The following is a 12,503-nucleotide window of genomic DNA, read 5'->3' on the forward strand; positions in this document are numbered from 1 at the left end:
ACAGCCATTCACAATCACAGTCACAGTTACGGGCAATTTATAGTATTCCAGTGGTTCTTGAACTCTTTTACACTAAGTACCACTTAGAAAGAAAAATAACTTTCCAAGTGTTCCTAAAAGTACATTTAATATTATTGTAAGTTTGAACATTGATGCTGTGCTCAAACATATCAAAATAAAATTAAATTAAGATTCAAGTGAGGGTATTGCACATAAAATAAAAAAAATCCCACCTACATAAATGATTTTTAACAGTTTGTAAAGAGAAAATGCAAATGTATTGAACTCAAAAGTTCAAAACCAAACTGCAGTTCGGCAGTTAACCATACCATACGCATACCATTTGCGGCACATGTGCCATACTTTGAGAATCACTCAGCATTCAATGACTTCAATGAACCTCATGCTCCAGAAAATACGAGTACACATTTTTCATGCTCTGGTTTCATTTTTTTTCAGGTTAATGGGGCATATAGGTACAGTTATTTTTTGCTAATTAAAATCACTGCATTAGCTATGCATTTTCTATACAATTTCTCCTCATTACGGTGGTTCAAGAACCTATCCCAACTGTTTAGACGAGTGGCTGAGTACAGACAACCTGGGTTTGTCACCTGTTAATAGCAGGGTACACACCTCAGACTCATATTCACACCCGTGGGCAATTTTGAGTATTTCATTCACCTAACATACTAGGAAGCTGCAGTACCTGGAGAAAATTCATGCAAGTAATTTGAACCCAAAACTTCTACAAAGGAAGGCCGGAGCCGAGATTCGAACCCCGAACTTATTTAATGAGTGTTTGAACTTACATTAAGAAACTTACACATTTTCTGACACACTAAGACATTAAGTTCTATTTAATGCGAAGTAGGTCAGTACATAACAGACTTATCTCAATGTTTGTACGCACAGAAAGATGTACAGGTAAGATGTGCTGGTTTGGTGCCATGCTCCGTCATCGCCATGGTGACCAACACCAGACTTACGTCAAATTTTCAATGACAGCGTCACAGCAATGTGGACTTTTTCCAACTACGTTCGAAAACACACGCACGTACAGACGCACTTGTTCTAACTTTATGGCACGCTGAGCACTTAACGGACAATACCAGAAAACTTCCGAGTTCCCATTTAAATGTCACTTCAGCATATTTTCACGGCGAAAGCGAAACATAACTGCAGTTTTTGGAACCTGAACGCATCCCAGGGGAGTCATCGTTTGGCGACAGTGTGCCATGTGGCGAAAAGACAGCAAGTTGTTGAAGCATAAGAATGTAAATACGTAACATTTGACTACTCACGTTCTCCGTTATCTCGGACGGGCACCCACCGCTGCACGACGACAACACAACAGTTTGGACTTTGCATAACGGAAATGTGTCGAAAAGGCATCAAAAAGTTGGTCCAAAAAGTGGCGTCGGCGGGAAGAACCCAAAAATATTTAGAGCGAGAGTCGACCTCTACGGGAAGAAGTGCACAAAATGGTCTCTTTGGCTTCCATTGTGACTTGACGCGACAAGGTCTCCAACTTAAAGGAAGAGAAAGAAAAAAAACTCTGAGGCACGAACTTGACGCGGAAAAAAGTGGGGACTCTTGTTTCCGCTCAGTAGGAGAAAAAAAAACACCACCGCGTCAAAGTGGAAACATTTCACAAGTGCTTTTCCGGGTTCCGCTTGAGCAAAAATAAAAGCTAAACGTCTCAGTTAAGGAAGATTTGAGATTTTTTCTTCATAATATAAAATATATAAAAAAATATATATATATATATATATATATATATATATATTTTATATATATTTTTTTTTTACTTCTTTAAAATTATGTTTTCAACTATGTTGGTCGATTATACAGTATTACGTTTTAATCGTCAAGATTTTGGAGCATTCAGCAATTTAAAAAAAAAAAAAAAAAAAGAATCACCAAACCGATCAGAAGATGGACTTATCTATTTAACCAATTTGTTTACCCACGGTCATGGGCGCCGAACAGGGGGGAATAAGGAAAAGGATTCTAGGAGCCCATGTTTGACAGGCGCCCAGAAGGGCTCCGAATAAAATTATAACCCTGACAAAATAATATGACACTCGGAAATAAACGTACAATTACCTATATATTTACAATGCATTGGTGGCAACAGTGGGTTTAGGTACCTTTTTCAACACCACCCCCTCTCCATTTGTGTAAAATGGTTCAGTCCACCTGCAAAGACAACAACTTTTCACTTTGCAGTCAGTGAGTGGAGGCGGAGACGACAAGAAGCCCTGGAATTCTGGTAGCCAAAAACGGAAAGTGAAGAAGCTTAAGCAGGAGAAAGAAGCCAAGGCTGGACAATATGTCGCTCAGTTATTTAATGGGAAAGGTGGCTCAGTGGTTCATGCAATGGAAATTTCTGGAGCAACAGCTTGTTGATTATTGTTCTGTCGATGATAATGTTGAAATTATAATAAATCATAAAAAGCCGTTAGCCATTTTGTGTTTGGTGGTGTTCGCAGAGAATTTTTTGTTTCTCCGCAGATTATAATTGCATTTCATTTTAATAAAAGCAGTCCCCCACCCCAAAAAACAAAATTATTTAAAATATTTAAATTTTTTTAATGACTATGAGAAACCTTGGATTATTATTATTATTATTAACGATGGCAGCAGTGAACGAGATTGTGTTTGTTGTAGTGTCTTACAGTGGATCTGATGTCATTGAAATATTGGCAAATTATGACATCACAAACGATCACTCATTTTGCATAAAAATGCTAAATATCTGCGCATCCGATCCAGCCAATCAGATCTGTGTAAAGTCTAGTTTGACTTCCTGGGGCTTGTGTTTTGCAAGAAAAATTCCTCCCACATTCCAAAAACCCCTAATGACGAAAAGCACTATAGAAAATTGATAGATTAATACATCGTGCTAAACCGTACACATAGTTAGCATGTGTTAGGCCGACTTTCGCTTTCACTTGTGAAAAGACGACTTGGTGACATGCACACATGATCCATCGACATGAGCTCGACTGTATCACGGGGGATCCGTTACTTGTTTGCTTCTACCGATGCAAATTCCTCCCACAAATGTGCTTTTCATCTCATTTACTACACACAGGGTGAATAGGCATGACCTGAGGCTGCAGGGTCTCATGACAAACCAACTGCTCGCTTCCTCCGCGCCTCAGTCAAGCATGCCATTGTCTGTGACTATTATGTCCCCCGTTAGGAAAAGAAAGAATTCTAATTGAATTCGACAGGGCTAAAGAGACTCATTTGTTGGGCATGAGCGCAGCTTCCATTTCATTCAGTGTCTGTGTTGTACTTGAGGAAAAGACAGGGCGAGTTAGCTTGCGTTCCAACGTTGTTGTTTATTTTACTTGAGACATCATTAGGACTTCATGTTCATCCATCGATTTTCTGTTGCAGTGAGAGCAGGAATAGAGTTTGAGGTGATTAGAAGACTGGGTGGGGACCCCAGACTGGTCGCCAGCCAATCGGCATAGGCAGAAGATGAGATACAAACCCGGAACCTCTCAATATTGAGGCAGACATGCTAAATACATCATGCTGCCCAAATTAAATGTTTGTTGAATAATGTCATTTTTAGGTGAGCATTGATTTATACTCATAATATTACAACTGTACTTGAGTCAAATCAAAATGTTTTTTTCTTTCTTGAAAGAATCATTTTATCCTTCCAAAACACAGTGGGTTTTCTTGAAACACTACACCTTTATTTTTGGAAAATTGTGATATTGTAACAAAAATACAGACTCCACACAGGAAGGGTCTAATTTGAACCCCGAACGGAGATCTGTGAGACAAGCACTGGTCCACTGTGTTGTCTGGGACATTTGCTTGATTGATGATATCTGTCCGACCATGAGAATGAATGTGTATTTGGACTAACTTATCAATGAATCACAAATTTTCAGAGTAAAATGCTGTGAACCATTTTAATGATACTGGTACTCGCCATTTTCCTGAGTTTACGATTTGACAACATATTCTGTAGACCGAAATTTCTGACCTCTGGTATACCTTTATTTTGATGCTACGAGACAGGAAGTACTTTCTATTCGTCCGTATCTTCTACTATAAATAACTCACAACTCTCTTCAGGATTACCCATCTTACAAAACATTGGTATTGATAGTACATACCATTAATAACACAAACATGACTGCCAATCAGCACACAGTTCATAGGCTCTTAACTACTTAACCTCACAGGACTAATTGAGTACATATAAGTATCCAGCACAATTATCACCCACCTGTTTTTTTTTTTTTTCATAAAAAATACAAAAAAAAAACTATGAGACAAAACTTTCACAAAAAATATTTAAGTATACATGAACACGACCCCGTCATAAAGCTTCTCCACAATAGTCAAATTGATACATAGCGCCATCTGGTGACTACTGCGACACAGCACCATATTTTTTAAGTGTATTTTCAACGGTCAAGTGGGTAGGTTACACGGTCAACGTCAATCCTACCTGTGCCTGGTTCTTCGTGTCTGTGGACTTGTCCTTGCCATTTTGTGGGCACCACCATAGATGAGCGTGTCCTGCTCTCCATTCTGTTTCAAATTAAGGAGCTATCTGGGTAACTAGTTAAATTGGAGACTGCAAAGACGTGAGCGCGCCAAGTTTCTGAGACGAGTGTTGTAAAGTTGAAGAAATTGTCGTAACGCTTGTCGTAAAGCCTGTTTTACCTGCGTTCTAACAAACAGATTCTTCATAGATTTCATTTTTCGCCTGTCTTATTATAAACTCTAACTTACGTATGTAATACTTATAAAAGCTTTTATACTAAGTTCCAATTGTCCCGAAAAAGAACTTAAGAAGCTCACAATACTAACCAGTCTTTAAAGTTTATTGTACTGGTTACAATAAGTGATTAAATATACTTCAAGGTACCATAATCATCACGGAATGATAATATATTGATATTAATATTAAATGATAAAATGGCTTAAAAAGGCATTTCATAAAAAAATAACATTTAAAAAAACAATCAATTTGTCACATTTGATTATCATACATCATCTTACGGTTTTTCATTTATGTAATTAAAGTGACAAACTGTTAGCAGGAATGATGGAAAATGCTAATTAAGGTCAATAAATCCTATACAATTATTATTTCAAATATTTGAATATACCACTGTCATTAAAGTATGCATGGTTAATATGTATTATTCAAAACAATACCTTTATCACATGCATTTTTTAAGTCACAATATGTTATATAACAAAGATCAATGATGTTACTTGAGTTGAAATTTGGCACTTTTGATTATGCTACAATTATCATAAATACAGTTTAAAAAAAAAAAGGCACATTCAAATCATTAGACATGCCACCATTGCAGTTAAAGATAACATTGACGCAAATGGGATTTTTTTTTTGAAGGAAAAAAAACTAACAAAATAAAACAAACTCCCTCTTGTACCATGTCTCTAACATTCATGATAATGCTGTGCAATGACACGGACTGAAGCCACCCAGCCACTGTCATAACAGTTCACCAAAAAAAAGAAAACAACATAGAAGCAAAGTGTGGTCCTCTGATAACGCTTGCCTGAAAAAAATAGTTGATAAAAAACAAAGCACGCGGCACGAGTCTTTGTAAATGTGTACCGAGTTACCGCGGAATGAGCCCGTTTTGCCAAGGGCCGACTTATAAAAAAAAAAAAAAAAAAACTTCCAACATGGAAGAGGAGGTCAGATATTCTCTGATAAGACCTGTGAGGGAACAAATTGATTGCCCGAATTGAGTGAAAGTGATTGCGGTGAGGACTGCTCGACAACCAATCGGAGGGTATATACAAACACCCATTGTCTCACTTTCACTCCTCTGGACAATGTAAGAGTCTTCAATAAGCCTAGAATGCATGCTTTTGGAATTTGGGAAGAAGCCACAATGCTACAGAGAAAAACTCAGCACTACAGTAACAAGGTGTGTAAGAAAAGTTTCTAATGTTTACAGAAGCATACACAAGTCTACCCCAACAACTCACCCGCCGCCATACATCAGAACTAGAGTGCAAAGTCCTTTAAATAGAAACAACAATTCAGAGTAATGGAAACATTTAAATGGGAAGACAAGTGAGTCAAGGCCCAACTAAATGGAACGCAATGATGAATATAATTGTTTACTTCCATGTTTCCACTTATGTTCCTGCAGCAGCGTGTGGTCATATCTGAGTCACTTGACTTTGAAGCCATAAAAAAAATAAAATAAAAATCTAATATCGGCACTAAATCAGATTCGAGCAAAAAGTCAATCCAACCTAAGACATTAACTGACAACTGTCTTTAAGCAAAGGGTAAGGGGAAAAAAAAAAAAGAATATTTCTGTGATTTTTGTTCGCATTATCCCACATTGTGCACCAAGGCAGATTGCTTTTCCCTGAACTCCACAGGATGCACAATCACAAATATCCTCGCCAAGAGGCAAAACCTGTTAAGGAATGATGTATGCTATTCGTCATTGATACTGTAGTGGATCACATAGCTGACTGGACTGAACCTGATTGATCACAATCCACTCACAATGACACTAAAACCATTTTCACACAGTGATGCTGGCTTAAAAAAATAAAATAAAATCTTCAATGGACCGCGCAATAGAGGGGGAATGACTGTCAGGCGTTAACTTCACACTATTAAAAACTTCACTTACATGTAGTGTTGCCACAAAAGCAACACCACCAAGTCAAGAAAATGACATCTTTTGCAGGCCATTGTGCAAAAGTGGCTACTACCCAGAAAAGCAGAAAATTGCTAAGTCACCCCCACAGGATTATGTGCCGTTTATACGGAACAGCGTCACTAAAAAGGCGGGAAAATGTTTTTAAAGTTGGCTACTATCGTCGAAGGTGGACAATTGCTGGGTCGACTTTCGACCACGGTTCGGTCGTGGTGCTTTTTATAGCAAACAGCGGCAATGGAAAAGGAGGGGAATGCCTGCTTTTACACAGTTGCTGTGACTCTGGCTACGTCCAACACAGTGAAAAATCGCTCGTTGGACTTGAAATGATCATTCATCCCTCCTTTTTGTTTAAGAACACTGACAAAATGGGGGTAAAATTTAGCTTTTAAAAAGAGTATTAAAAAGTGGCTTGTGATGAGGATTTGAAACATTCCAGGGTGTAGTCTGCTTTTAGCAGTAAGTCCTTAGAGATGCTCTCCGGTTTCCGCCTTGACCCTGGAAAATGGAACAACGGAATGAATTATTTTTGGAGAACTTGACCCGACTCCATGGGTTCACTGACTCTGCAGCCACTGGGCCCTCAGTTCCTCCACCTCCAGTCCGTACCAATCGTGGAGCTTAGAGAAGCATCCGGTGCCGGGAGAGAAGGGGCTCTCCAGAGACGCCCCTCTTCTTCTGGGGGGTACCGGGGGAGCTCTGGCGCCGTTGGCTCTCACCCCGTCGGCCCCGCCCTCCCAGGCCACACAGGAGGACGCCCCCTCAGATGAACCGTTAGCCAAGCCGTGGTGCGGTTTGCTCCAGGCGACGCCGTTCTCCCTAGGACCTCCGGACAAGAGCTGCACTTCATCCTGGTGGTTCTTTTGTCCAGAACTGGACGACGACGTCGACAAGGATGACGACGATGACGATGATCTGGATTTGGACACTCGCTTGGATGACCTGGGCCTGCCGTGTGTGACTCCACCGGCTGCATCCTGGATCTCCTCCAGCTGCCTCTCCAGCTCCTTGACCACCAGCCTCATGTAGTCGAAGCTGGCCCGCGACAACGCTTTGACCCACGACTCCATAGCTGCCTGGCTATCGGCCGCCATCTTGTACACGCGAGCACGGGCGCAGTCGAACTTGACGGCGAAGGCGAACTCCTCGGCCGACTCGCAGAGCTCCACGGTGCAGCCCTCCAGGATGATGACGCCGATGGGCTCGCGGCCGTCGCGCTCCTCAAAGTAGAATAGCATGTTTCCCTTGAGGACGAACCAGCGACGGTGGTATGCCGTGTTGCGCTCGCCCTTCTTGAACAGGAAACCCGTCTTGTCGGGCGGCGAGTCGCATGTGGCGTAGTGGGCCACGCTGCGTTCGTTCAGTTTCATCCTCACTCTTCTTTCTCTTGCTCCCCGGATGATTAATTTATCTGCAAGAGGCCCATGAAAAGGCAAATATTTAGTGACATGGTGACATTAAAGTTATAGTTAAAGTAAAGACCCACTAGTGCTGTGAAAATAATACAATAGTATAATCTAGGGCGGCACCTATCAAATATTTCTAGAATTGTGTATTGTACCAATTACCCAATCACTGTGATTTTGTAAGGTGCATCTATTATTTTTGGCTGCCTGGGGTCACAAACCTTATGTTCTACCTTACACTTGGTGACTTTGTGTCAGGCATTAAAAGAAAAGGCCTGGCCTGGTGAGTGACGTGTTGTGATAGCTTTTAACAGTTTTATTAAAGCAACATATTGATGAAGTTAGTTACAAGTGAAAAGTACTTTAATACAGGTTCCCCAGACGCATACAAGCTGTGGTAAGACGCTGCCTTTTTTAAGTGTACAAATGACATCAGTACACATTTACGTCAAGGCAGAGCATAGCCCAGGCCGGATGCAGCCTCCTTTACAGACTGTTTCTGCTATCTTATGTCTACAAAAGTTGGCAATGCGATTGCCATGAAATTGACACAAGTGATTTAGCGGATTAAAATCCCTTTCACAACAGGATAAACTTTGCTTTGGAGTCACATGTGCGGCCATAAAATGGGTCACAGCCTTAAGTAAACAACTTCAGTCACAGTGGACACATCCGGTTTTTTCCATGCATTTAGATCAGTGATTCTTAAACAGTTGCTGTCAGTCATAGCTTGGTGGGCCGCAAAATAAATTTGCAATGAATTGTCATATCGTTACCCCCCTAAGGACAAGCGGTTCAAATAATGAATGGATGTCATATTGTTTTTAAAAAAAGGGGGTGGGGAAGCATATGCTGAAACATTTTGACTGTTTAAAAAAAAAAGTGACAACTGGAAAAACTTTGATTGCATAGAACGTCCAAAAACGGCGATCAATTGGCACAAAAATCCAGGTGGACATGTCTACCCATGACCACTTCAACATATCAAATGGATTAACCTCTCTGTGTCTGATTTATATGAGAATGAGGAATTGTGGAAGTGAGCAGAGTTACATAGATTATGCTGTTAGGACGCGGCACACTGCTTCTTTGCTGATCGGAGCGAGGACACCCAACATAAAAGCGACAGTCGTGATATTTAGAGACTTTAGTGGGAATGAGTAGACATGCACATTTATTTGGATGAGGATTGGCTCCAGTTTTTCGACTGTTTCAAAACAGGGGTGAGACAATTTGTTCTAAATCTCATCACACAAAAAATTTGACGGATTGTTCAGCTCTAATTAATAGTCAAATCTACTTTTTTTACGAGTAAAGATTTTGAGTCTTCAGTGAACCCAACATGCATGCTGGAATATGGGAGCAAGTCCCAGTACCCACACGCACATGGATGAAGGTGAAAACTCGAGAGTCGTACCCAGAACTTTAACTGTAAGGCAAAACACTAGCGCACCATAAAGATTGGATTTATTTCATTTACTGCAAGGGGAAAACAACTGCCTCGTGAACCCAGATAGCGTCAATCCAGGCAACTGTACATGTTTGACTCTCTACAAAACAAAGTGACTTACGTGTACGCGGTCTTCTGCTTCCATCGCGGCTGCTCATTTAAGCGTCCACATCTCGTATTTCTTCCTTTAAGTCATTTCCAATAACATCCTGACAAATATGAAAAATAAACACGACAGAAGACATTTCACGTTTGGTTGAAAAATAACATGTCGATGTGAGCTGTTTCCACTGAACCGCAAATGATTCACTGGCTTTCTCAGCAGCTTTTGATGCATCAGCACTTTCTCGACTGTAAAAAGAAAAACAAAACGGTAAAGCAAAGTGTAGAAATTGAACAAGTCGATCCCTTCTGCGTGTGGAAGTCGATCACTTTGTATATGTAGCAATGAACAGTTTTCCCCACTTTGTCGGGCAGCTCATTTGAAACGGCCAGCGTTTTATAGTCCAACATTAAACACATGAAAGCTCAACGAGCGCCGTTGAAAGTCCATATTACGACGACCATTTGTTAACAATTACTTGGAATCACATTACCGCTGAATGCAGATGTTCGTCCGGCGACAAATCCTCGTAGCGTCGTCCATCTCGCCGCTTTCTTTTTCCCATTTTTCCCATGTCACGTGACCTACGGAAGGAGCGCTCGTGTGGGTTTCAGGCGGCCGGCCAGATGGGAGGGGACTTTGAGTCGGCTTACTTCTCATCCCCATTAACAGATGGACGGTATGTAAAAACGAGCGCACCCCTTAGAACGGTGACCGCAGTGCTGCTGGCGCATGAGTTATTCATGGTTTACACTATTTGTGATCGGGCTCAACTGTCCTGAAACGCCAAAAAATAGCGGGGATCGACTAGTAATAATTACTACTTAATTAAATGAGCTTTATGTTTTTATAAAGGCAATTCATGGATTTAGAATGGGGAGGGTGCTGGTGCGCCTAAAATGTGACAATTAAATATGTATTATCAAAGCAATCCTCACCCAAAAACATTTTTATATGGGCTATTGTTTCTAAAACCTTTTGACAGGAGTAGACTATTTGACATTTAACATGACATTGCCCATCTTACAGCATCAAGTTAGTTCAATAAATTTATATTTAATTTGAAAGATGTTTTTTCTAACTGTGCAGATTTCATGTCATTCATTAATTTATCAAACCTTTATCAATAAAAACAAATCAATTGAAATAATAATCATTTTAACGAGTTTCATTTTACCCAGTGAAAAGTAACATTTGAAGAAATAGTTGGGACATAACCCACGCACACACAACCACTCATGTACCATATATGGAGATACGCGGTCGCCCCCGGCGTACGGAACATTTGCAACCTCCGCGTAGAAGCATTGTCATGTTTCGCCCTGAGCCTTCAGTCAGTCCCTCCCAAACTGCATGCCAAACACCAGTGACGTGCATGAATGAACATTCGTTTGATGAAGCACAGATGTGGGAAGAGACTTAACGATACTCCAAACATTCTGACAGGAAGCTGAGGCCTTGTGAGGAAATACAAACAAGGCTGCCTTCAGGCGCGATCTGATTATTTGATTCTCTACTTTGGACATGTGCCCTTTGGTGGATGCTCAAAATGAAGGACAGGAGAGCTGACGCCTGGATCATGGATGAAAAATATTAAAAACTTAGTAAGTAGATCTTAAAGATGTAAAAAGCAGCTCGCCGTCACCCGAACTGCAAGGAGGTGGTGCTGTGCAGTAGATGTCGTGGATTGACCGTGACGGTCAGAAGCCTATCCCACGAGGCAATGAATCTAAACACAACATTCAGGTTGACGAATTAGAACAGTTGACATTCTCACCCGCTTCATTCCTCCAACTCTGACCTTCATCTTTTACGATGGCGCACTGCCACAATGCTGCTGACCGTGCATTTGTTCCTTCTTCCGGAGAGAGCCGATGGCCTTTAGCCGCGCGCTGCAACCCCGACAGTCTCATCGCACTAATCTCCAATTAACTGCTACGGATGCCGATGTCATTTTCATTTCCTGTGAAAAAAGTTGCTTTGATTCAGAGCGACACTCGGCCAGATGCTTTCATTAATGCTGTTTTTTTTTACCCAGAGGGATGCGATGAGCTTAGCTGATGACAAACAAGAGGCAATAAGAACACAGACATCAAGTGCAAAGTGTTTACTTTTTATAATCTCTTCTCCATTCATTGGCAGACACGTACAGCAAAAATATAAGACATCTGAGGAGACATACGTTTTCTTTGAATCTTGACCCCGGTTGTGAAAAAGTTCATTTTTTGACTTTAAAGCAGTCTCACCTTGTCTAATTTAAAAGTACTTTTGATTATCTATTTATATTATCTTTATTTCATTGCTATTCCTTATTTGGACAGAGAAACAGATCTTAAGACTCAGTTAAGACAAACAGTGGAACCTCTAAACTGGAGGAGCCTCCATTAGATAGGATACAATTTTTTTTTGTTTTAATGGCCGCTCACTTTTCCAGTCTGGGCTCTGCTCTTTAAAGAGTAGACAAGGCTGTAACCAAGGTTCTGTCCCAGGTTGTCATGGTAACAAAAGCCAGACTTCTCAGTGACCCAGTAGTAAATGTAGTCACTCTGACACAGGGCCTAAAAATGGGCCAATTTTAACATGACAAGAAATGGAAAATGGAAATTTTTTGAGTCTTGGGATATTTGGACAAAAGCATGTCAGTGACAGACAAACAAACAAACAAAAGAAATCCTCTTTAAAACCCTCATTCAGCTTTTAATAAAGGTCTAATACGGTGATTAGCATCATCGGTCTCATTCCCTCAAATAAAAACAAGATAACCACTTTAAATGAGCAAAACCTTAACATTGAAATCAAGCGACAACGCGTAAGAAGTCTTCCTGCTCAGCTCAGTTCAC

The 12,503-nt window shown here is 40.6% G+C and overlaps 2 protein-coding genes across 4 annotated transcripts in view; both read right to left on the minus strand.

Moving 5' to 3' along the window:
- sh2b3 (SH2B adaptor protein 3) overlaps nucleotides 1-4,794 on the minus strand; it is a 51,452-nt gene extending 46,658 nt beyond the window's left edge. The window contains exon 1 of one of the 2 annotated variants that reach the window (XM_088294166.1): nucleotides 4,487-4,794. The gene's annotated coding sequence lies outside the window, so the exon portion shown is untranslated. Of the gene's footprint in view, nucleotides 1-1,304; nucleotides 1,629-4,486 lie in introns of those variants that run through there. The other variant, XM_088294149.1, reaches the window with a different exon arrangement.
- Nucleotides 4,795-4,847: 53 nt separating this feature from the next.
- Nucleotides 4,848-10,295, minus strand: pheta1 (PH domain containing endocytic trafficking adaptor 1). 2 transcript variants are annotated; one of them, XM_088294184.1, is made up of 4 exons: nucleotides 10,157-10,295; nucleotides 9,682-9,769; nucleotides 7,314-8,115; nucleotides 4,848-7,202 (listed from the first exon to the last, which is right to left on the minus strand). In XM_088294184.1, exons 2-4 carry the CDS (start codon nucleotides 9,716-9,718, stop codon nucleotides 7,172-7,174), a joined length of 870 nt encoding a protein of 289 aa, XP_088150310.1. In that variant the 5' UTR covers nucleotides 9,719-9,769; nucleotides 10,157-10,295; the 3' UTR covers nucleotides 4,848-7,171. The 2 variants fall into 2 exon arrangements, with proteins under 2 accessions (XP_088150310.1, XP_088150304.1); XM_088294178.1 differs by having other exon boundaries at nucleotides 4,848-8,115.
- Nucleotides 10,296-12,503: the final 2,208 nt, after the last annotated feature.

The sequence above is a fragment of the Idiotropiscis lumnitzeri genome, chromosome 1, assembly GCF_059441095.1.
Source record: "Idiotropiscis lumnitzeri isolate Australia: NSW breed Sydney's pygmy pipehorse chromosome 1, RoL_Ilum_1.0, whole genome shotgun sequence".
NCBI classification, from domain to species: domain Eukaryota; kingdom Metazoa; phylum Chordata; class Actinopteri; order Syngnathiformes; family Syngnathidae; genus Idiotropiscis; species Idiotropiscis lumnitzeri.